General features: G+C 40.2%; 1 protein-coding gene across 1 annotated transcript in view; it reads right to left on the bottom strand.

The window, feature by feature from the left end:
• LOC143822494 (protein eyes shut homolog) overlaps positions 1–22,884 on the bottom strand; it is a 672,231-nt gene extending 649,347 nt beyond the window's left edge. Inside the window, exons 1-3 of the mRNA XM_077307707.1 lie at positions 22,786–22,884; positions 18,788–18,901; positions 18,155–18,268 (exon numbers count right to left, since the gene is read on the bottom strand). Of these exons, the coding sequence (XP_077163822.1) occupies positions 18,155–18,268; positions 18,788–18,899 (226 nt within the window). The 5' untranslated portion in view covers positions 18,900–18,901; positions 22,786–22,884. The remainder of the gene's footprint in view (positions 1–18,154; positions 18,269–18,787; positions 18,902–22,785) is intronic.
• Between the last annotated feature and the right edge of the window lie 3,526 nt (positions 22,885–26,410).

Below are 26,410 nucleotides of genomic sequence, written 5' to 3'. Positions count from 1 at the left end.
ACACACTCCCTGGTGACCCCTGTTTCTTATTATTTAGCAAAGTAATTTTAATAGGAAAAAGTTAATACCACCAAATCTCTGGATACTACTTATTACCAGAATACTATTATCTTCATGTTCAATATTATCTCATACATTGCTTCAGTGAGACATCTTTTCTGCTGTATTATCTTTTAGCAATTTTAAGACCGCACTGACGCTACATGATACCTAAACTTGTTTTCGTATAATTGTTGTAAGCTTCTCTCAAAGAACTCTGAAACTTATAGTTTAGCACTTGTTAGCAGTCCCCAATCTCCTACTAGAATCACAGTTCTCTTGATTTAGTGGGGAAATTGCCAATAAATAGACAATTGTACGTTTCTAAATGAATTATATCCCAGGGAATAGTTGAATCCCCCAAAGTCCATGCATGGAGGAAATTCTTCTTTTCCCCAGAACACACAATGGTTTGGTTTTCTTCATTATAATAAATCAGCCTTTCTCATTTTTTTTCCATTGATAAATCCATGAAACATTCTTTAGGCTTCAAGAAACCTCATAAGTGACATGATTGTGCAGAATATGGTTGGGAAGCATAGCTATGCACATGCCCATCCAGGGCCCCTCCCCTTCCCACCCCCTCCAGACATATCACTGGTCATTTTGGGAAATAGGGTTGACATGACTATATATGGTTATATAACACAATAGATGTGTAACAATTTTTTAATGTATCAAAATTAATTACCTCCACCCATTTGAGAAACCCTTCCAGAATGCTCAAGAAACTCCAGGGTTTAATTATACCCTGGTTGAATTTAGCAGGAGATGATTGGGATTAAGTGGTCTGGAGCAATCTCAAGGGCAGCCCTGGAAAGAACATGTTGCAGAAAAGGATATAGCCTGGTGGATTTGGGGGGAGGGACAGAGAAAACAGCAATAAGAGAACTGGAGTGAGCAGGAAGAGAAGAAGTGGAGAAAAAGAGAGGGATGGTATTTTCTCTCCTTCATGAATCCTCAAGTGTTCATTTTATAGATGCCATGCTAAATTAATTTGTACCTGCTCCAGATTTCTATTTATAATTTTATATCTGCTCCATAAACTTAATTGGGGAAGTAATGTTTTCAAACATATCCCAGTTGCCCAAATCCCAACCCAAATGGAAGAGATGGGGAGTATCTCAGCTGAAATATCACCACAGAAAAGTTGCTGTACACTGTAGTTACTAACAGCAGCACAATGCTGAGTACAACTTCATGAAAATATCTGCAGGGTGGAAACACTGCTACAAGAGATGATGTTTTCATATACAAGCATGGCAAAAAAAACAACAACTTTAAAGGTCAAAACCAGCATAGTATAGTAGTTTCAAAAACAAATGGCATCAGGGAAGATTTGTAATTGAACTTTGGAACTGCACTATCTATCATGATTGTGTAATGAAGATTCTTGTTCTGTCTAGATGGCCTGGATAGAAAGCTGACCTTGGCTAGTGACATGATAGCTTCTTACCATCCTCTTTGGAGTAATGACATGGCAACAGTTAATTATTACTGCTTGTAATTTCTTGCTGTTACTGAGGCTATACAGCAGATTGATGACATTTTCCTAGGCTTGGGACTGAATTACCTGGCTAGGCTATATAGTGAAAAGCGTTCTAAACCATCAGGTTATTATCCATCAAACAAATCAAAGAGTTGTATTTATTCTGGCATCACATAAATAGGAGTACATGACCTCCCAATAAGGCTAGTAGACTGTAGAGATGGTTCAGTATTTACATAGGCATGTTCTTGCAATGAGAAGGGAAAGGGTATTGAAGTTATTTGCTCCCTGCTGCCATCCAATAAGCCAGGTACTTTGCATGATGGGGTAGTGATGAGTATGGAGTGCAATGGTTGCAGAGGTTAGTGTGGCCAGAGAGCAACAATCTGCGTATGGCAAGAAGATGGTGCACGTGGGCATGTGAAGAAGCAAAATGAAGGGTACATAAAACAGCTAATCAGCATACATGGTCCATCTCAAATAATTGTGTTACAAAGTCTCAGTTCGGGTTCAGACTGCTCTTCGGGCCTTCTAACACATAACTGACTTGATTCAGCTATACCTGTTTTTCTCCTATACACTGTTACCCGAAATGCATCTCAGGAGGCATGTGTTTGTAGGGAATGGCTAGCGAAAGGTCAGGTAACTTAGCATAGGATTGGAATCACCTATGTTCACAAGATCATTGATCCTTTAAGAACTTGAGGCAGACAACCGATATTAAGTTAAAATAATAAGCAGTCCTTATTTAGCAGAAAATTATTTTCTTTTTTAAAAAAAGAGGTAGACCAACATGTAACAGACATACAGACAAGCTAACACAGAGTGAAATAAAGCATGGGAATGAATAGAGTCCGCGGAAGCAGGTCAATGGAGGAGATACTTACCAGTCTGGAAGAGGATGTGAAGGGCAATCTGGACGGACCTAGGATTCCAGGAAGGCAATTTGGCTTGCCAGGGAAGGGATTTTTATACCCTGTTGGAGGGTTGTGCATACTGGAAGGAAACTGCACAGACACAAGATGGGCTGGCCTGGGATTGAGACAATAGGAAGATGGATCTTCATGGGTTGAGGTGATGAGTATTAATCACGTAGAAGAAAAGACAATGGGAATCTTCCAGAGGCCTCTAGAAATTAGCTAGTATCTAGAGAGCCAGTCTGGTGTAGTGATTAGGAATGCGGACTTCTAATCTGGCATGCCGGGTTCGACTTTGCACTCCTCCACATGCAGCCAGCTGGGTGACCTTGGGCCAGTCACAGCACTGATAATGCTTTTCTGATCGAGCGGTGATATCAGGGCTCTCTCAGCCTCACCCACCTCACAGGGAGTCTGTTGTGGGGAAGGGGAAGGCAACTGTCAGCTGCTCTGAGCCTCCTTCAGTTAGAGAAAAGCAGCATATAAGAACCAACTTTTCTTCATCTTCTTCTTATAGATGGGGGCGAATTCCTTCCTGGCTCAGTCGCTAGAATGAGTCATAGATGTGAGACAGAGCTTGGGCAAGGAAGCCTTTGAACAAACAGGCTCTGCTGGCCACCTGGTCAAAGTGAATGGAGAGAATTTTCTCCTTTCTAATTTTCCAAAGCCCACCCACCTAAATACTTGATGAGGGCTTTGATATTGATTCTACTGCTGATCGAGCTATAGGGGTATGCAAGTACTAAAATAACTATTTTTCCTTCCCTATGTGTTCACATTCTTCCAGGATATATTTCCTGGTTATGCAACATTGCTTTTTCCAATATAAGGTGATGGGTTCCCTTTGTTCTCTCCCTCATTGTTTGTGCTGGGTTGTGTGCAGCCTGACAGCACTGAAAAGAGAGAATGGTCATGTTAATGTGAGCTGTTTAGCTGTTTTTTGATGCTTGTCATAAAAATATTACTGGCGTGCTGCTCTGTGATTGATGGAGTGAGGCAAGGTGGCCGTACAATCCAGTCCAACTTTTATGTTCTCAGCACATTGAAATGGGGGCTGTGATGTCAGTGATGCACCAACAGAGAAGCCTTTGGAAGATTCTCTATAGCACTTAAATAGCATACTGATGAATCGAGGTCAGACAATGTATGCAGTCATTACCACTATAGCTTTTAAAAGCATAAACTTCCTGCTAATAAAACACACAAGTGTTTTGACCCCTTTTCAATGATTTATTCAAAGGTATTATGTATGTATGTATGTATGTATGTATGTATATATATATATATATATATGTATATGTATATGTATATGTATATGTATATGTATATGTATATGTATATGTATATGTATATGTATATGTATGTATGTATGTATGTACATACATACACACATCCATACCCATAGTTCACTTATATATTTGTGGAACTGCCCCGGGGGTGGAGCGTGTCTGGCTCCCTGACAATGTCCAAGCTTGAATCCGGCCTCTATGTGGGCAGCCCTCGCAGGAGCCACCAGCTGTGGTAGGAAGGAGCTGGCCAACAACATGAGGCAGTGGCAGAGCTGGTGAGAGGCTGCCACTGAAGAAGCTGCCGGCACATCAAGAGAGCCCACACCGGTGGTGAGAGCAAGCCCACAGTGGTACACCGCTAAAAAGAAGCCTGCACTGGCAGTGGTGCAAAGAGGCCTGAAGTGGTGGTGCGAAGAAGCAGGTGACACAAAGAAACCAGCAGCAGCAACAGTGAGCCCGTAGTGGCGGAGATTCCCCCACACTCGGAAGGCGTTGCCACGCAGCTAGAAAACACAGGCTACTGGCAGGGGGCCCGGAGAGCAGCCCGCGCTACCAACAGTCTGCCACAGCTGACAGAGGTGGAGGTCCAGTTGGCCGCAGCCAGTCCAGGGCTCACCAATGCCATGTCCTGCACACCCTCGACCTGCGGCCTGGGGAGAGGCTGCTGCCTAAGTGTCTGGTTGCACTCTCCATGCCTCCCCAGGCCTACCTCCCCCACTCAGCTTGCTTCCCTCTAGTGGCTGCTTCATTTCTGCATGCAGCAGGCTTTGCAACTAGTGTGTGTGCATGTGTGTACACACACATATACATATATTTCATATATATATTCCATAAGTCCAGTCTTATGATTTTGAATGACTGCTTGGCCTTGATTCAACTTCATCAAAATGTCAAACTCTTAAGTTTTTAAAATCAATAGCTGAAGACCACATACTGTTCTGAATTACATCTAAAGATTAGCTCTTTCTCATCATGAAAATATACCAAGTAGCATGCCACTATTTTAATAATGGAAAATAAAGGAATTAATTCTGAATAGAAATAGGAATTATAATGGTCAAAGTCGAAGACAATGCATCTATTATATATTATGTATTCTGTTCTTCATATGGCTTCAATCCTTACTTTATTTTTCTCTAACTTGTGCTTTAATGTGTATGAATGAAAAATTGTTCAAAGCAAAATTACTAAGGAGTCGACTGAAGATGGCGCTATAAAAGCTGGACTTCTGTTCACCTCTTAAGCCATGGCGAGGGTCAGGAGCATCTGCACCTGGCTGACCTGAGCAGATACGCAAATCTGCTCGCCGGTCATCCCAGGAACCAGGAACGGCATCCTGAGGGTCCTACAGATCCGTGGGGAGGTAGGGGAACCGAGCTCTCCGGATCAACAGCGGCGTGTGCTCAAGGTCACGATGGCGCCCTTGTCGCAAACAACTTTCTAAGCTTGAAACGACCAGCTGACCCTACATTCTTCCCAGACCATCTTTTACCAGATTGACAGGAGTGCTGACAGAAGCTGAAGTCTACAACAGTAAGGATTGAAAGCTTTCTGGCTTTTCCCTTTCTTTTCCCACAAGCTCTTCCCCCCCCTCCTCAACCAATTTACAAGTGAATTCCCTCTTTCGTCGAGTGAGAGACTCCCAGCTAATTATACCCACTAACCAAACAAAGAGAGAGCTTTGAAGTTTTGTTGGAGAAAGTTCAGTGGGGGTTGCTGACTTGATACGGAGATCGACAAACTGATAATTTGGGATCGCTCGTGCTCCCGCGAGACCTCACAAGACTTTCTGTTTATAATTTGTGACTGCCTAGAACTATGGAAAATTAACTAAGGCACAGCTTTTCCATTTGTTATGCGAAGGGAACTCAAAGATACTGAAAGCAGTCAATAAACTGGAAAAGGAAATCCGTGGGATTAAGGGGGAGCTTTTGGACGGAGCCGACGGTCTGGAGAGAGCAGCTGATACAGCTCAGCCAATAATAAATCAAACGAAAATTCAATGTTTGGAAGTTAATCAATAGGAGGGGGAGAGTGCTAGGGATGTAAAAACCCAAAGTACCTTTGAAGAACCTGGGAAAACAGATTCAAGGAAGGAAAGCACCGAAAACCTGGAAGTCTATTCAGAGCAGGAAGTGATTTGGATCAGCAAAATAAAAAGAGTCTACTCAAAAGCGACAGCACCCAGGAAGTTATCAGGAGATATTCCTGTGTGACCAGAGGAAGAGATCCAGATTGATAAAGTATACAGAGCCTACTCAAAGGCGACTGCAAGCAAGAATCAAGTAAGAGACTTCTTTGGCCCTGACAGAAGGACAATCAGAAACACTCTACTATGGAAAAAAACACAATTTCATTTTCTGCGACCACCTGAAGGATGAGTTGAACAATGGAGTATTCTCCTGGCTTCCTGTGGGAAAGACAGCAGCAGTAACTTTTAGGACAGGACCAATATATGAAGGGAACTGACTTTTTATCATCTAAGACAATAATAGAATATATCCTTATAATAGATTATACTCTCATATGTATCAACAACTACTCTGCTAAGAAAGATGGTAATAACTCCTAGATCAGGATCAATATGTGATGGGAATTGAATATGTATGTCAATATGTATGCTAAAAGAGGATGACAAACTATACTTCATAGGTATTAACAAGATGGCAGTAGTAACTCTTAGGTCAGGGCCAATTTATGAAGGGGACTGACCTTATATCATTTAAGATAATAACAGAATATATTCCTATAACAGATCATATTTTCATATGTATTAACAATCACTTTGCTAAGAAAAATGGTAAAAACTTCTAGATTAGGAATAATATGTGATGGGAACTGAATATGTATGTTAAAAGAGATGGCAAACCATATCAGCTGGTCGCTTTTTTCTTAACTTTTTTGTAAATGCTTTACATAATAATAAATAATAAAATTACAAAAAAAAGCAAAATTACTAAGGAGCCAGCATGGTACAGTGGTTAAAGAACAGCAGGTTCTAATCTGGCAAACTGGGTTTGATCCTTCTCTCCTCCATATGCAACCAGTTGGATGACTCTGAGTTAGTTGCAGTTCTCTTAGAGCTTTCTCAGCCCCAGCTACCTCCCAGGGTGTCTTTTGTGGGGAGAGGAAGGAAAAGGGGTTTGTAAGACACTTTGGGATTCCTTTGAATAGTGAAAAGTGGGGGCATAAAAATCTCTTATTCTTAAAGGGCACATCTAACAAAAAAATTGATAAGGTTGCCATATTTTATAAGGCAAAAAGCAGGTAATAGTTCCCAAATGACTACTTCAAACAAGTGTTCATTATGACAAATCTCACTTTAAATACCACTGTTTTAGCTGTTTTAATTGATACTAATAAGGAGTATTTCTAACATTCCAAACCAAAAAGAGGAATTTTCATTCGTTTTTTTTAAGAGTCCAAAAGAGGATGGACACCGAAAGAAGACGACATATTCTCTAAAAAGAAGACATCTGGTAACCCTATATTAGGCTAACAGATTAGTAAAATATACTATCATTTTATTGTTGTTATGGACAATGTGAACAAAGAAACTAGCTCATGCTTATACTGAACTATGAAAGATGCTTTGTTGTGACTGAGGGCCTGAGCTCTACCGCTTCAGACAGTGGTCAGAAACTTAAAATAAAACAAGGGAAGATGATAGCAAGGCTGGATCCATGGAGGAGCCAACATGGAGGAGAGGCGAATAAACTCATCAAAGGACTCAGGTAATAGAGGAGGGAGAATGTACTCAGGAATCAAATTAAAAACAGAGAAGAGTATTTACAGTCCTGGTTACTTTGCTGGAGATCTGTGAACTGATACTAAATTAACTATTGTGATAAACCAGGCTGAGCTACAACAGGATTTTGGAGAGCAAGAGGGCCACCATAGATTAATAAGAGCTCTCCTAGACAATATAGAAAAAGGCTGGCCCTATTAGGAGTATCTGATCGGAAGTTTATGGATATAGAATTTGAGCAATGAGTAAAGAGTGTCAGGAAGCAAGTTTCAGGAGTCTTATATGGACATGTCTGGTTCCTTTTCTAGTGCTTTTTTCACTTTGTGCCTTTCTTTTTATTTCTTTTTTTGGCATGTTAGCTGCCTTGGATTAATAGGGTAAAGATTCTATTTTTATCGATTGAGGATTACAAACCTATTGCCAGCTGTCTTCTCATACATGGAGTGATATTTACTTTTATGGTACCTGTTTACTTATCCTCAGAGCTGTCTTGTGGATTACAACAAATGCAGCACTTTTAAGCATTCTAAGTGGGTTCTGGGAGCAACATCAGAAGAACGGATCTGGACATCAAGGCTCTAATAAGACTTTCAAGTAACTCAGAAGAACAGAGGGTGTACTTCCTTGACTTTTAAAAAGTGCTTATTATATATAAACATTTATTTGATACCTTGAGACTCAATTTCTACTGAATGCCTTTGCAAATACTTAAATATAGACAGATGGCAGAGTGATTTATGAAAACTAAATGAATTTGTAATAACTGAGACTATAGCTGATATTTGATGTATCTTATGGAATTTATATACTATTGATTGTGTTGAAATATCTAGGGAGAAAAGCTACAAAGTGAAAGGCTTGCTTACGGTAATAATGTCAGTTAAATTAAGACATTTTTAAAAATCACCAAAAAAGAAAAGTATAACAGAACTACTCTCACATTGGAGCAAAAGAAAGGATATAACACATGCAAAAAAATAAAAAAACCCAAGGAAAACATTGGGAGAAGAAGGAGGATCTGCAATTATATGCAGATTAGACAAACATATCAAAGAAATAAAAGCACTTTTTGAAGGCTTGCACAGAGAAATTGTTCATGTCAGATAAGAAGTAATACTCTAAAAAAAGAACTTTCAGAGATAATTTATGGCCTAAAGAAACCGGTGGACTCTAACAACAAACAAAGTGATGAAGATCATAACAAAGTTCAAGAGGTAGAATCTGATGTGACAGAGCTAAAGGATTGGAAAACAACCGCAAAGGAAAAAAACTGAAGACTTGGACATTCAAACAAGACAAGAAATTTAAGACTCAAGGGCATTTCTGAAGATTTGGGCAAATAAGATTTATGACAAGAGGTAACTTAATTGGAAGAGTATTTAACCTTAACCTGTCAAAATGACTGCCTGTCATTTCCCCAGAAAGTACATTATTAGGGTCATCTTCGGGGGGGGGGCAAAACTCCAAATCATAAATCCAATCATCACCAAATTTAGACAGCAGGTAGAGGAGTGCCAGCTAGAGATCCTCCATGAGTTTTATGTCTGTAGCACATGCGGGTAACATTCTATAACCTCTGAACTGGTTTGTTTGATGGCTAGAGGTTTGTAACAATATGCAGATGACACCCAGCTCTAGCTCCTCATGAACAGCCACCCAGACTCACCCACCCCCAGGACCATTTACCAGATGTTTGGAAACAGTGACTGAATGCCTTGAGTAGAATCGTCTGAAACTCAACCCCTCCAAGATGGAGGCCCTGTGGCTGGGAGGTAGAGGGATGGGCCAGGAAGCACACTTACCCATCCTGATGGGGACACAACTTACCACTACACCCCAGGCCAGGAATCTTAGTTTGACCTTTGATGCCTCGCTAACTATGGAAGGACAGGTCAAGAAGGTAGCCGGTCAGGCATTTTTCCATCTTCGCCAAGCTCAGCTACTAGTGCCCTACCTGTCCCCTGAACACCTGGCCATGGTGATCCATGTGATGGTCACCTCCAGAATAGATTTTTGTAACTCGCTCTACATGGGACTACCCTTGTTCCTGATCCGGTAACTACAACTGGTGCAAAATGTGGCTGCTAGGGTCCTCACAGGAACAATGTGGAGGGCCCATATTCAGCCGGTGCTGAGGCAGGTGCACTGGTTACCAGTTGCTGTCTAGATCCAATTCAAGGTTTTAGCTTTAACCTTTATGGCCTTGCACGGTCTGGGACCCACATACTTGACGGACCACCTATCACCCTATGCCCCTCACAGAGCCTTATACTCTGCCGGCCCCAGGGAAGCATGCCTGGCCTCGACCAGGGCCAGGGCCTTTTCAGTCCTGGCCCTGACCAGGTAGAATGAGCTCCCAGGTGAGCTGCAGCCCTGCTGGAGCTTTCAGCATTCCACAGGGCCTGCAAAATGGAGCTCTTCCACCAGGTCTATGGTTGAGGCTGCATGTCCCCCCCTGCAGCGGTCAGTGTCATCTTGACCCTCTTTTCTCCCCCTTGAGGTAGGGATGGGGGGGATGGGGGATTGAGGAGGTGATTTTGCCATGTTGTTGCTGCTTTTGTTGTGTTTTATTGTCCATTTTATAGGTTTTATTGGGGTTTTTATTGGACATATTTGTAACCTTCCACAAGTCATTTCTGGGAGTGGCGGGGAATAAATTGAACAACAACAACAGTTCATGGTTTGCATGCCACAAACTACAAACTGAACCAAACCAAATTTTCTTGGCTCATGCCCTCCCCAATATCAGTTACAGACGTTGTCCCTTTTCCTGTACCCTCTCCTACATCAGGTCCTATCATTTCTATTTCATTTTCTAAAAGATCCATTTATCTTACCAAGTCCTCAATGCCAGCACTCAGCAAAAAGAGCAGTATTTTACAATAAAACACTGAATATAGTTTGCAGCTGCATTTAAATGTTATTTGGTGTTCTAGAGGGGTATTTGTCTCACATGCATATATATATATATCATCTTTCAGCACCCTGTGTACCAATAAATGTGATTTCAGTTCACAAAGAAATTAGCAAAATTGCACCAGGTGTTGAATGGCAGCAGCAGGGGGGGGGGGAAGGTGTTACCTTTTTGTTCATGGGGAAACAAATACATTAACTAAATTCGACCTGATTCATGTGGAAAATTTCACAAGTTAATAACACTCCCTTTTTCTTGAGAGGCTGAGCTATGTAAAACTGTAACAGAATAGAACTTTTTAAAAGCGTTAATTGTCATGAAAGCTCTGTCAGTTTTTTGCAAGGCAGAGCGTCATTTTCAGTGTATATTCTCTCTGGTGGCTTGGGGAGGGGAGGAGGGTGCGGAAGAAAATATAAATCATTTTGTGCCATTTAAAAATAGTACTAAATTTCAGAAGTCTCATGCTCCCCCATTCCCACATGTTTTCTCTGTTCGCACTCACTCGATCATTTTTGGTACAGCAATATTTCTACCACCATATTAGCTGTTTCACCCTTACCTCTGTTCTTGTCGCTGCATTTCTAATAACTGAGCTAAAAGGTTTTTCCAAGGTTACTGGGAGCTGCATCAAGGTCTCCCAGAATAAATATAATGAAAATGAAGTTGTAACAAATCTGATATATTAATGCCTCTTTTGAAAATATGAATAAATCACTGGAAATGGAGACTGCCACAGTGTGCAGCTGAGACTTAATGCTTTCTCAACGATCTATGGGAAAAGTACAGAGTTTCCCCAGAATAGCTTCTGTCAAGTCAATGACCACAGTAATTCCTATTTGCCCACCTGACAATATCCCCATTGAATCTATATTTAGCACAATACTTCTAAATAATTTTTTTCAGTAGTGTATTAACAATATCATACTAACAGATCAGTAGGAAACTGGAATTATCCATTTAAGCTTGAATTTCATTAAAAAGAAACCTTTCAAACTAAATATTAAAAGTCCTAGGAATTCACTTTTATCACTTAGAAGCAGGTTAACATTTTTCATCAGCCGCATCAGCTCAGTGGCTAGTTCCATCTGTTATTGTGCAAACCCACAACAGGAGTTATTAAGAACAGTGCAAAGAAGGTGAAGCTCGAACAGGTATGGAATTATTTGAAAAGAAAAACAATGGCAATAACTTTGTAAAAGCATGCATAATTTCACGGACCAAGCACAGTGCTGCTTTCCCAGTCTATATGATTGTGTAAGTTGCCTTTGTCTTGAGACTTTAATAGTCACAAACTGCTCTGTGTAAGGAAGAAGGGGATGTCTTAGTCATAGTCAGCTCTTCTCCTCCTGTTTTTTTTTAGATGTATACCCAATTCACAAGAGTTCTATGAGAAGAGCAATTTTGCATTGGTTTGCGGTAGCCATCAAAGGATGTGAGCAGTTATCCTGTCGTAAACTTCATGGAACCTATGGAAATAATCTCTAGCTACAAAAAAAGCAGCACCTTCAAAACACATGCTGTCACAAACCAGCGGGGCCATACAACCATGCAATCACACACAGGCCATGCTCTGTGACATCACAACAGGAAAAACTGAAATTGCATCTCATACCTGAATAAAGTTCTGAAAAGAACAAATTTCAGCATTATTTTTTCTGAAAACTTTCTAGAGCAAATGTCTGTATAAAGTAAGTAAACCTTCCCTATCACAACTTAATTATCCATTCTCTAACCTGCTCAATATATACTATCAATTGAGAGTGCACAAAAATCCTCAAAAGTTTTTATATTTCATTTTCTGTCCAAATACTGTTGTTTTTAAGGGCCAAGTTAACATAGGATAAGCAGTGTTCATACCATCTAGATCTATAACTACAAATTGCAGATACGCATTTCATGCCACCTGGATTTGAACTGGATCTTGCTGTTTGGTACTTGGAAACTCTTCAAGTACATTCATTGGAAAACAAAATGATCACAGTGATAATCAGATCATATAATATGGTTTCAGAAAAGAACAGTCCACAAATAATCAAGTTATTTAATCTATTTGGAACCACTTCTGGAAAGGACAATATTTATGGAGTCATTATAACTTACTGCAGAACACAGGATAAATTGTCTTTGCTTTCTCAAAAAAAAGTTTAACATTCACTGAAGTCATTTAATAGTCAACAGAAAATTCAAGTTGCTATTTTTATTTTGCTTATATTTGGTCTTTCTTTGGTCCCCCCAATCCATGTTACTTCTAAGCCTTTCTCTCTTTGCTGTGTTCTCTTCCATTCCACTCTGATCAAGGTAATTCTCAACAGTTCAAAGACAACAAAGTTAATAAAGTAATCAAATTAAAATGTTTACACTGCACACTCAGGACTCTACAAATTTCACCAACCTAACTTAAACCAAGGCATACTGAATGCCTAGAAGAGATTCTACAGCTGAACAGATTTAACAGAGCAGAGTCATGTGTTCATTCAATGACAAACCTAAAGGAACCATGGAGGAGTTTTAAATTGGTAGATATTGCTTTCATATTTCAGCAAGGTGCCACATCTGAGAGATATTGGTTCTCTAATAGCTGCAAATCTCCATCGAGCCTCATCACAAAATGAGTAGCCTGTGATCGTTGAAAACAAATTATTTGGCCCATTGTCTATACTCCATCTCTTTTCCCTTCAGGAGTGCTTAAAACCTATTTTTAAAATTCTTTGTCATAATTTGTGGCCTGGCATAGCCTGGGAATGCCATTGACATGGCAGGATGGGGCAGGCAGGATGAGACACGGGAAGGGGGGGGAGGAGAGACTCACAAGGTGCACGAGGCTGTGATTGGAGAAGGGGCTGGTTGGTGCAGGCGCAAGGAAGCATGCTTCATGCCCATCAGCCTCTTGCTGGGAAGATGCAGACAAGCTACTCACCCTTCCTCCCTTGGTACAGAGCTTGTCTTTATGCTAAGAAGAGTTGGTTGGCACTGGGTTTACAGCAAGTTGCGCTTTGTATGGGTTTTTCTGTTTATGTTATCATCACAGCTTGCGGGTTTACAGGGGATGGAGCTGGTTTGGGGAGGAGTACGCCTTGAATGGCAAACTCCTCAAACAAGGGGCTTCCTTAAATAGGCAGCAGGCCTGTAAGCGGGTGTCAAACCCAGCTGGCAAAGGCACAGATTTCACAGGGCCGGATGGTCTGGGACGGGTCTGGAAGATGTTTATGCCTCCTCTAGCATCACAGGTGGGCACTTCCATGGGTTAGGGACTAAAGCAGCTTGAGGGGCCCAGGCACCTGGGTGCCTGGCTGGGAACTGGGCCGAGGAAGTCACTGCAATGGGGATAGAGCAGTCAGCTGAGTGCAGAATGGCTCCTTACCTCCTGCCATACCAACACTTTAATTTGGTTGGTTAATTAAAGCTGTGGCCTTATTACTGCCAACATGGTGTGAATGTCTATTCTTAGCCTGAGACTCCATCCCTGCAAATCAATAACATCCTATAATGAAAATGGAATTATTTTCTCAGTTCTTCCTTAAATTTTGTTCTTTCCTTCTTTCTTTGTTTTTACTGTGCTGTAGTTATTGGGCTGTTGGACCTTCTTCTTTTCAAAAAAAATCATTGTTAATTGTCAATTTTGTTTTAAGCTTAATTGCTATGCATTTGGGGATTTGTATTGTTAGTGCTACAAGAAACAAATACACATAATTGTTTTTTGTTGTTATTTTTAATGAAACATGCCTTGATTTTTCACTGATATGAGCCAGTTGGGATCTCCCTTCCCCATGTAAATAATTAAATGAATACCACCTGAAATCACTCGGGCATTCTGCAGTTGCAGAATGATAAGTAATGATGGATGTAGCCAGTCATGAATATGCTATGCATCTTTGCCTGCTTTAGCAACCTGAATGGCTAACAGGATAGAAAAATTTTTCCAGGTGTAATCTACTTTGTACATATATACATTTATACTTCCTATTCCCTACTGCAATTTTGTCAACTTTACTGATTGTTTGGCATCCTGTTAATTGGCTAGAACTCCAAAATCTTCTTGGGTAAAGATGTCTAGGCTCCAGAATGTCCTATTTCGTTTCCTACCCTGTGCCTTTAGGATGAAGTTCCTGAATCAACTTGCAAACACTCATTGTTTGTAAGTTCGATTTTCATGGTAAACTGTTAATCTAAGTGGACCTACACAAATGTCCCAGTTCACAAGGAAGGTTTTGTGGTTCAATCCTGGATCACACCAGGTGGAAAGGGATCATGTATGAACTAGTCCTGTGAAGATCAAAAATGCACAGCAGTCTGCTTCATTCTGAGGTTTGGAAAACATCACGAAAGTCAGATGTACAGAAAAAGGGGCAAGTAATCATGCAGGGAACTAGGGATGAGTGTCATAAGAAGTACTGTGAACAAAAGAAATAATTCAGATTCCCCTAGCAGAGACGGAATAACCTCTGATGGAAGAAGTAAAGAATGTGAAGAAGGGGGGGGGGGACAAGTGTGACGGGATTACATCAAGAGTAAGAAAGTCTAATTTTCCTCAAAGGAAGTACTGAAAGACCAGCACAGCTCAATTAGGTAATCACTGAGTAGGAAAGAATGTGGTGCAATTTCTTTTCTTTTTGTTGTTCTCAAGCTTAAAGGAGGTGACAGTTTTATAACCCCATCATTTTCAAGGTCATCTTTCTCAGTCCTCTCTTTATAAAAGATGAACTGAAGTGTATTTATAAGGCTCTGTTCAGGGACAGAAAACCACAGTGACACCCAGAAAAAAATGAGACAAGGAGGATTCTAAAATTTACAAACTGTGACATTTTTCTTGGGAGGGTGACTTTAAAGTTCTCTTATTTTATAGAAGAAGCTTCAGTATCTTTTTTCCTACAAAAGATATATACAACCTCTTGATCTTGCTATTAAATGCTGGTTAATATCTACCAATAGCCAAGACATAACAGATCGCACAATGCCGAGTGTTCTAACAATACAGTCTCTGTGTTTAATTTTCTCATAATTCTCAGGATAGGTTATGGATTTGAAATTAACCTTTTCAGAACCTTTTCTGTGGGATTTTAAATGTACTTCACTTGACAAACTGTGGGATCTACCTCACTTAGAAAACAACATGAGCTCTTAACCACTTTTCCAATGAAAGCCAAGCACTTACACTATGACAACACCCACAGGGTAGTGATTTTCTGTGTTGCTTTCATTCAACTAAGGCATTTTCCAGATTGCCTTAATGTTCCATTTTCATTCTCCTATATTACTGGGTTTCTTTCTTGTCTGTAGACAACTGTTAACATCCCAGTGCTGTTCCAGTCTTTCCTTTTTGTTCGCTTTTTTATTAAGGGTTTTTAATATAGAAAGATAAAAATGTTTCATATACAGTGTCTTGTGGTCTCTCAGTCTCTCATTTTTCCATGTTCTTTGCTAAACTAATTGTTCACTGCACTGCAAAACAAATGAACAATTTTGCTTGTTTGTTTGTTTATTTTTAGGTCACCTTTCATTGCCAACAGTCTCAAGGTAGCCAACAGTATTTTTTTTAACATACATAAAATGCTTTAAAATTATTTACACTTAAAACTAAGTTCCAGTTAAAAGAATTATTCACTGCTATTTCCAATGAATCTGGGCTTGAAATTGTTCAGATTTAATTTATTTCCCAGGTTCATATGGAGGGGCTTGGGGGGGGCATTCTGATGTCATTGAGTGCTGGCATTGGTCAGCTGTATGCCTGGAAGAAGAACACCATTTAACAGGTCCATCAAAACTTTGGCAACTTGAATAAGGCCTGGATAAAGCAGGTTATAGTAGTCTGCCATGAGATGACAGTTGCATGGATCACTTTGGCTAAATGTTCTGGGGCTCTTGCTCAGAATCTAAATATTTTTTTCCCTTCTCATGGATTGGCAATTAAGACAAAAATTGTATGCCAGCATTTCAGTGTTTCAGCACTGGAGGGAACCTGCACTGAAACTAGTGGCCAATCTAATTGACTGCTCCTTTTCTCCTTTTAAGAGCCAGCCAGCACAGGAGAAGCAGGGCAGAGCAGCAGATGAGGCTGGTTCCCCAGTCAGGAGAAAGATCGTTTTTCACGTGGCCCTACATTCAGGTGTAGTATGATGGGAGAGGACTATACTTTAACAGACCCCTTTAGGTTCCTGAAGCACTGTAAAGCTTCAGTGCAAGCCCCCCTCTCTAAATTTGGAAGAAAAAGCAGAAAACCCATCCTCAACATGAATGTGAACAGGCAGAACCATGATGGGGGAAAAGCCCAAACTGAACTGATCACACCAATAGTGCAATTACCAAAACCACCGTGACCCACATGAAAATCCGAAAGGCAGCTGCAGTCTAGAAAATGCCTATGAAAGCAAAATCTCATGTGATCAACTCATTGTTAACAAATTGAAGTGAAAAGCAGTGGTTAAATGAGAAAGGGGAAAACCAAAAGAGAGAAGCCAATTCAAAGAGTTCTGTGCAAATAAAAATAATGCCCCATTTGGCCCTGCACCACTGTAAAGCCCCATGGAGCCAATGTTCCCTTGCAACAGGGCAACACACAGGGCCTAAAGTGTGCCAGGCCCAGGATGGGGCCAGTCCAGCATCAATATCATGTGGAATCATATACTAGGCCCGCTGCCATATGAATGCTGGCTTGGACTCTTTTGCCAATGTAGAATTGGTCAGAGTCTTTCATCTAGGAAATGATGCAGGGAAATATTTGTCTTTTTCAGTCCCCCCCCCCCCAGCTATTTTTAGAACCAAATACAAATTCCAGTTATGGTCCTCTAATGCCAGCTGAATTTTAACTCTAAAACAGGATGAAACTCTTGCTCTGAGAAGATTCCTGGTTGTTTTTGTCAATGGAAGCAGGAAATTCAAAAATAACATGTAGAAGTAGTGTCATGAATTCAGAAAAGGAAAATTAAAACCTACAAAAGCATAGTTTTCAGTCAACTGACAGTAAACACAGAAAGAAACAAAATGGTCGGTTGACAGAGAAGGGCTGCAGGGATAACTGCTCACACATTCATCTGGCTAATGGCTGGGAATCTGAAAAGGGACGGCCAAACTTTTAAACTCTCGCCAAGGACATTTGCCTGTCTCCTACAGTTATCTGAGGATGAAGATATTTTTGTTTTGTTTGATATTCCCTCTGCCCTCTTTGTGTGTTTTATGTGTCTATATAATGTATTTGTTTTAAATATTCACAATGCTTTTTAGTGTTAAAGAAGCTTTGGTGTTTTAATTTTTGCCACTTCGAGAACCCTGAAATGGGTGGAAATCTGGCATAGAAATGCTTTATATAAACAAGTAAGAGACAATTAAATAATACTGATTTGCATCCAAAGCATTAAAGATGAAAGTACGACTAGTTTGGTGAGCAAAAACACTGTATGAGATGCTGTATTAGATCATGTACAGGGCTAACTTTTACATCTAATTGAACCATTGTTGCCTGGAGGAACCTTCCCCAGAAGCTACATGTTCTTCAATTCCTCTTTTAAGTTTGTCATTTTCTTTTTTTAAAAAACGTACCCTTTTCCCTAATATAGCCAATTCTTTCAGGAGATGAATAACCAAAATTTATTTTACATTAGTCACAGCCTAAGAGATAATTGCCTGGTCACTTTTGAAGCTTGCTTTGAGAAAATAAAGGACTAATAATGCTGCTCGGAAGAGTGAAATGAGTTCAGACAAGTGACAGAAATGCTTTCTAAAGTTAATTATGTTTACTTTTCCTTCTCCCTTGGTGTTCATTACCTTTAAATGGAGCCACACATTGGCAGGAGTAATTACCAGGTTGGTCAATGCAGGTGCCCCCATTCTTGCAGGGAAATGAAGCACACTCATCTATATCAGTTTCACAGTGCACACCTTTGAAAAGATAATTGAAGATGCAGCAATTTAGTAAGACAAACAGGTGCCAATTGATAATTGTTCAATTTGTACCTCAAAATCCCAAACTCATTCCATGCCGAGAAGCCCATCTAAATCAAGCAAATAAGGACCCTACATATATTACTGTCAGAGCCTGTTTATTTCACTTTACTACTAGCTGTAACAGCTTTTTCTGAATTAATACACTCTAGGTATTAGAAATATTCAAGGCCTGTGTTAAGGATGATCTCATTCACCTTATGCACTGGTGTTAAAAGTTCACAGATGGAAGCAATGATCCAGTTTGTTGGAATGCAAATGAAACATTACATTGGGGCAGATGAAGAAGAAGAAGAAGAAGAAGAAGAAGAAGAAGAAGAAGAAGAAGAAGAAGAAGAAGAAGAAGAAGAAGAAGAAGAAGAAGAAAGCAGCACAAAATGAATCAGTAATGTCTCAGTGAATGACTTGGAAGCTACTTTTTCACAGAATACAGGATGCATTCCCAAAGTCACTTACCTGTGAATCCAGGTAGGCAGACACAGTTATATCCACCAATAAGATCTGTACAGGTTGCATTATGCAAACAGGGGTTTGAATGACATTCATAGATGTTGATATCACAAAGCATTCCTAGAAATGTTAAGAGGAAGGAAAGACCAATATTTTGAAACATCCCAGACAGTTGACCACAGCTACATTTTTAATTTTGCACTTTTACATAAAGTTATTCACTTCCAAGAACATTCTGTCTACTTTGTTGTTGTCACTTCAAGCTGTCACTCTCTGGTATTTAATAGACACTTTATTATTTGAGTTATTTCACCCATTTCCTATGACCAAAATGAAACTGAATTGATTCTCAAGAAGTAAGGGAGGTAATTTCCTTACCAATATACATCAATACAAAAAGAAGGAACACTGAAATATAATAGACTATATTTGTTGTAGCATGAAGGGAAATATTCCTTCTCTTCTGAACAAGGCAGCAGATGAATTCTTACCAAAACAAAAAGAAATGTAAAAAGAAAAAAATGCTCTATGTTTTTTTTTTTACTAACAGCCCTGAAAATATCCTGTGCAGTTTTGGAGAGCATTATTAAGGAAATGAGAGTCCCATCTCTTCTTCCTCCTCTTATTTTTATACATTTAAATTTTTACTGTGGGATACCTCCATTTGCTAACTGTGAGCTTGGAGCAAAAAACAAAAATATTAGGAATTTAGCCACCATCACCAAAGAAAAGAAAGAGAGGGGGAAAGGACACATTTGTATTTAGTGAGCGATTTCAGCAGCCACTGTCCTCATCTATAACTTCAAACATTCAGCTAAGTCTGTGAATAGAGCTTATATACATCAAATTGTGAATATAGTCTCTGTGCACATGATCCCACAGGCTGTGTTCACGGGTTCAGCTGAATTCAAAAGATCACAGTGGATGCAGTCATTGTCTCCCTATAAAGTATTCAACAGACGTGGATTTGTTGGGTGAACCAGCCATGACTATGTTAGAGAAGGTCAAAACCCTGGCAGATAAACTAATGTCCTGTTTATCAGTGGTGGTCACAGCCTGGTCATATACGGAGCTTTTCCTCATTCTCATTTTCCTGGTTTGTGTGTTCCTGTTGCTTAGGAGGTGGAGTGGGGGTGGGATCTGTTCTACATCAATTTTGCCTCATCTAGTGGTTGATCCAATATTACATCATGTTTTGTCCAGCATAAAAACCTGCAGTTTACACCACTTCAACATAATTAAAGTATGTTAATCCTGTTGCCACACCCGGGCTCTTTATATTAATGCAGCGTTGGCTCATAATAGGCTGATCAAAGTATTTTTCCTGTCAAATTTTGACAGCCGTTAACTTTAAACCAGCTAGTGAGAGTCAAATGTCTTCTTTTTATTCAATACAAAGCCCAAAGCCTACCTATCCTGTGGATCTTCTGTCCATAAAAGGACCCCATGCACTAGAAGTGTTTCTCAGACCCCTGGTCTCGATCTCTACTTGTCAGAACTCTGGTTTCCAGCTGAGAATCACTGCTACATCCTATAGACCATTTCTCTCTCTCCCCCCCCCCCGCTCTGTTCCTTGAGCTGTACACACTCCTGAATATCTCCATACCTCAAGATCAGGATTTAAGGCTGTACGTCCCTTTGCTAAAGTATCCCAATTTCCACCTTTTTTGCAAGTGTGCCTTCTTGTTGGTATGTGTGTGCTTGTGTTAGTTCTTAAAGAATCATTTCTCAGTTGCTTAGGGTAACTTCTTTGCATTTTAAATTTTTTTATTTTGCATACAATAAAGTTGTATGGTTGTGTTTACAATCACTGTCTCTCACTTTCTTTCTTTGTAATTTTATTTTGTTATTCCTTTTTGGAATGCCTTTAAAAGCTAATTTCCCCTTCTCTAGATCCAGTTTGGATAACAGTGTTAACATTAATAGCTGAGTAGCAGCCTTAAACACATAATAAATACGCTGTAGCTTCTAAAATCTATGTGCGACTGAATCAAACAAAACTAGATATAACCCAGCAACCACCTGGCAGAATTCCCTTGCTTTTTGTTTCCCAGCAATTAAATATGCTGTTTATCAACACCTGATGGACTTCCATAAATGTTGGTGAGCTGTGTTGAGCTGGGTTGTTCAAAACTTGTGGCAATGCTGCTCTCTAGGAAAGCTCATTCTGGAAACTAGTCCTATCATTCTGCTGCTTACTAGCAGAGGCATCAAGCAGTACAGTATTTATGCAAAGGGTTGTTTTCACTTATTTTTTCCTGAACTTGAAAAATAAGGTTATGAACAACAAGAAAAAAGTAAACAAACACATACATCAAACTAATGGTCCATTCCTAGGCAATACTGCTAGGCAGTAAATCCTACAGAAAGTGCTGGTGCCTTCTGCTGAGTAAACCTGCATGCATGTGCATTACTGTCCCAAGACTAGACCATAGTAAACAAGAAACTACTATTAGCAAATATTATTATTGTTGTCACCTATTATACAAACACATTTTGTATTATCAGCAGACTGTAGTCACTTTTTAGGATTACTGGAACACTCAACTTACTTGTGTGTCCCATTTGTGGGGTTGTGGAGGGGGGGAGGAACATGACAGAGGAAAATATGGTTGTTGATTGGCCAACAGCAAATCACTTGACCAGATCCATTTTAGGGGAAACCACCCTGTGAGCCTGTTTCCCTGCTTCTGGGGATGCCCTTAAGGGATTTCAGGGTAAAGGCTTTCTAGAGAAATGTGAAGCGCCCCTCTTACCACTCAGAGGGTACCCTTCTCTCTCTCTTTCCTTCTAGGCTTGAGCCCGACGACGCCCAGCAACACCACGACACAAGACGCTGGATTCAGGTAAGTGTTTTCTTTTAATCACCAATCTTCTCCAACCAGGTGTCACTCCGCACTCCTATCCTTTCCGTTCCCTCCACCCTTGTGTCTCCCACAAACTTCCCTTATATCCCTTTGAATGCAGCTCCACCCCCTTATAAAATGTCCCCGCCCGACTCAGACCCACTTCCGGGTGTGAGCGTCGTCCACCTCCAGCTTCCCCACAGCTCTGTCCTTGGTTCGGCCTCCCTCCCTGGGTCTACGCGCGTGGGGCTGCACCCTGCCGCTGAGTTTGTTGCCTTCTTTGAGCGTTCGTTTCCCTGCGTCTCCGAGGCGCCCTTCCCAGCCGCTACAAAAGGTTATGGATGGGCACAAACAGATTAACTAAAGTTCGACATGGATTTTGGCCAGTTCATGGTTCCATGAAGCAGTATTTGCAAACTGAAGAATCACCACAAATGTTCAGAAATTTGATGCAGTTCATGGCAGTTTGTAAAGAGCACAAAACAGGGATTGAAACTCATGTTTTCTCTTCTTCATGAAAAACAGGTATTTGGTTTAAATGGCTGGGGTCATTTAAACAACTGCTTCCTGCTTTAAATGGTCCCAGGTCTAGGGCTGACTGTCCCCAGGAAGCCTCTTTAAACCACTTAATCACATGAAGAAAATTGCTCTGAATGGCTCAGCTGTTTAAAGGGATTTTCTTAGCCAGCCACGCCTCTGGGAAAAGCTGCGGAAAGCAGTGGTTAAATGGAAGCTGTGTGGTTTTAATGTCTCTAAGCTCTGCTCCTTGCTAAAAGTGGTGAGAACCAGGAAGAAGGCTCATAAGCCCATACAAACTGGTTCAGTTCACAAACTAACCTCCTCTTTTATTTTATTTATTTGATTGATATTTGATGATTTCTAATCTGTGGCTCCTAGCCAGCTAGCTTGCGGCAGGTAACAATTGTTAAACATACAGTACAATATAATATTCATAAAACATTAATAAAAAACCCTTCCACCCTCCCTAGCCCACCTCCAACTCCCACACATCCCCAACCCTGAACCCCACCAAGCCAAAGAATTATTGCAGTCAACCAGAGATGATGTAATAGGCTATTGGAACACTGCCGGAGATTAATGGTTAGAAGAAACCCTTTGAAGACAATAATGTAGCAGATGTTCTTTTTCGTTATGTACCTTGAAAGCCATCTGGACACAAGCAGCTGAAGGCATTGAGCTGGTCAACGCATGAAGCACCGTTCTGGCATGGGTCACTCAAGCACTCATCCACTTCTGTCTCACAGTTATCACCTAGAAATAAGTAAAGAGTTTATTTTATTAAATAGCACTAAATAGCAGAATTATGAGCAATAGTTAAGCTATAGAGGACCAGTGTCTGTTTTCCACTTGCAAGGAATCCTACCTTTGCTTTAAACAGTACCAACCCAGTGACACTAAAGATACTTTACTGCTAAAGATCTGAGCTGGATCAAGTTCCGTATGGTGTTCTTTTATGCAGGGAAAGGCATGTGTAGTTTTTCCATTTTTGCCACAGCTGATATATCACATGACTTCCACCTGGCAGGTTTCCTTACATTTTCCCTGTCCAATGGCAGTGTCTATCCCCACACCCTGGGTATTTTTGATCTGATGAATGGTTATAACATTATGACTGTCTGTTTTTGCGGGAGGAAATATTTATGCCACTAGTCTTTTTTTTTAATTGAAAGCTAGGATTTCAGAGAACCTGAAACGAAGACTGTTATAAAGTCATAACATTGTGTGTGTGGTTTTTTAAAATAACAAACCCAAAAACTTCCCCCTCTAGGGGCAGGGGAGGAAATGGCTGTCACAGAGATGGTGACAGGGCAAATGGCAGCAATGCAGGCAGAACCAGGGAAATCACAACATTCCAATCAACATAGAAGCCAGGTAGGCTTTGCTGTGATCTTTTCCAAAACTGTGTAGAAAAGCAGGTTTGGGAGTGACCACAGAAAAGCTCCTGAATCCCCAGGAGGTACACCACTATGATGTGTGTGTTGGGGGGGGGGGCTGTTTTCCAACTTCACGGAATTTAGAACCCTTCTGGAAACAACTTCTATGTGTAGAGGTGGGGAATTAGAGACATGTCTTCTTCAGATGCTCACTTTATGTGGGAATACAAAATAAAATCATTGCCCCCTCATCCTGGATTCTCAGTGACTCTGAGGAAGACCCTCCTCTCTGAGGGAAATACTGAGGTCACCAAACAAACAGCCAAATACTTTGTCATAGCATGCAAAGTACAACAAAACTGTGCTATTGGAAATTTTCCTTAGGTAATCTTGACGTGATTTGATCATTTTATAATGTTTTAAATGTTTGATTATAAGTGTTTTTTATTGTTGGACATTTGTTACTCACCATGATTTGTTGGATTACAGTTTTGTAAATTGTGTGAGGTTTGTAGCTGGCTTGGAGCCGTATTTTAAATCATCAACAACAATGACTGCCTCTATGTAGTGGTCTATCAGTATAACCCAAGCTAATCAGGTTGCCTCACCCAGGCTTTTTAAAAATGATGCCTGTTTGAGACCTTCAGCAGGCACTGTCCAGTTGTTCTCTTTACATGCAGAAGGCTTGTGTATGTTTACTGAGGCAGTTGCCTCACTGAGACAGTGATTTATTGAAGTCAGAAAATGTTTCCTTTCAGCATTTTCTATGGAGAGTAATCAGAGCATTTAGAAAGGAGTCCTTAATGAGTTGTAATTCGTAAGTAATTTGGAATTTTCCCTCTGAAATTAATATTATGAAGGAAAGATGTATTTAGAAGAAAAAAAAAGCTACAATAATTATAAGTATGAGTGGATTTTTTTGTCCCAATGGGAGATAATTAAACATATTACTCACTTATTGATATGAATGACGTTTTAGTTGTTGCTTTCACAGCATCGGAAACAGATTCAATGCACATAAATACTGTACGCAGCAATGTAAAGACACTGTTATGCATGAGAAGAGGTCCCTGGAAAGGACTGCATGTCACACACATTTTGTTCAGTTGTATTCCTCTAAGGCAGCAGTTCAAAGTGGAACAAGTCTAATCGAACTCTATGGGATTTCTCAGTCAGCATACTCAGGATCATACCCCATTCTCGTATACTTAATTGGGAATAATTGAATAATTGAACTCACTGAACTCAGCGGTCACTCAGTAGGTATTACTTCAGAGGAAATATGTATAGGATTGGTTTGCACATAGTGAGTAGTGTGGTTAGTTGGTTTTCTCTCATCTACAGCTTGCCCTGCTTATATTTAGGTAACTTCTGCATACATGTAGATTGCAATCACAGGGCACAATGCAGCCAAGCTGCCATTGAGTTCAATGTGATTTTAAAATATCACAGTCTTAAGTATGTACCTGACTCTCTTTTTAAAATATGATTTAGCAAAATCCATCTTACTATTTTATCTTCAGAATGTTATTTAGAAAAAATAAAACTACAGGGACTGGATAACTGTCTGCCTGGAAGATTGGAACTCTGCCTAGAGAACTAGACCTTTCTTTGATCTGCACAGATGGGTATTCAGCTCTAGCCCCCGATTTACTCTCTTGCCATATCCCTTTGGCCTGCTGCCTGCCCTTCTTAAGTAGAGTACATGGCACAGTGTGTCAGTGTGGTTGCTGGACTCCACTTAGGGGGCCTGCTAGTGTCAGGTATTGTACTGTGCGGCTGATCATTCTTCAGATCGTTAGTTTGCCCAAATGCATATATTATTTCCACACCCACCCACACAAATTTGTTTCTGTATTATTCATTCTAACCAGCTTCTCAGTATTTCTTCCAATAGACGCTTCTTCGGGTGATCCTGTATCACTGTTTATACAGGTCACTGTGCAGCCTGGAGGTATTCATTTAAGCCAGAGATGTGTCTAAAACAACACATCCTTCATTACAGAAATGAGAGGTGTCAGAAGGAGGGTGTTTATTTCATAGACTATTTTTTGTGTGAACTGATGATTAATTGGAAAGTAGGCAACATTCGCACAGCCCTGAGATCAGATCAGAATACCTTTACTGGCATAGTTGCTAAATTCAGTAATAACACAATGGAATATACATATGGAAATACAATATACAAGATACCAATATTTAAGTCAACTTCATCTCTGAGTTAATTGATCATTACTTGATTCATATACAAAATGTTTTCTCTAGAAACTTCAAACAGAAACTTAGGTGTTCTCACAATACTGGTTGAGTTCTCCTTGTTTAACTCCTTGCTTACAGTGAGTTTCTCATTTGCATCCAAGTTACATTTCTTAAAATAATCCGAGATGGGCTGATGATATTTTGAAAGTTTAGCATAGTCGAATAGTATGTGGGCCAGAGTATCTGGCACTCTCCCTCAAAGGGGAATTGTAAGATTTGGCCTTTCACTGCATTCAAGGGGAAGATGTTTGCTTAAGGGGGATCCTTTTGGTTGAGGGGGGCATGTATTTGTATTTTGACAAACACACAGCCCTGTTTCTAAGTGTGTTTCCCTGGCAGTAGACTCTTGGCACCACTTTCTGGACTCTAGATACCTTGGATGAATGTGTCAAACGCCACTGCAAATCCCAGATAACTAACCAGGACACAATTAAACTTTGGCTAGATCATGCTCATAGCAATCTTACAGGCACAATCCAGCCAAGCTGAGCATTTTCAGAGGAGAGTTAATGTCAGTACTGCTTTTAACAGAGCAATGCAGCTTTATTGTTTCATTTGGTTGGCTAAATCTATGGGCATTTCTCACACCAGTAAAAATAGTGTCTTGCCAGCTGAATGGCAAAGTGCTA

This window comes from Paroedura picta, chromosome 1, assembly GCF_049243985.1.
Source record: "Paroedura picta isolate Pp20150507F chromosome 1, Ppicta_v3.0, whole genome shotgun sequence".
NCBI lineage: Eukaryota > Metazoa > Chordata > Lepidosauria > Squamata > Gekkonidae > Paroedura > Paroedura picta.
The sequence above is the reverse complement of the archived record's forward strand: the minus strand, read 5'-3'. Positions and strand labels throughout refer to the sequence as shown.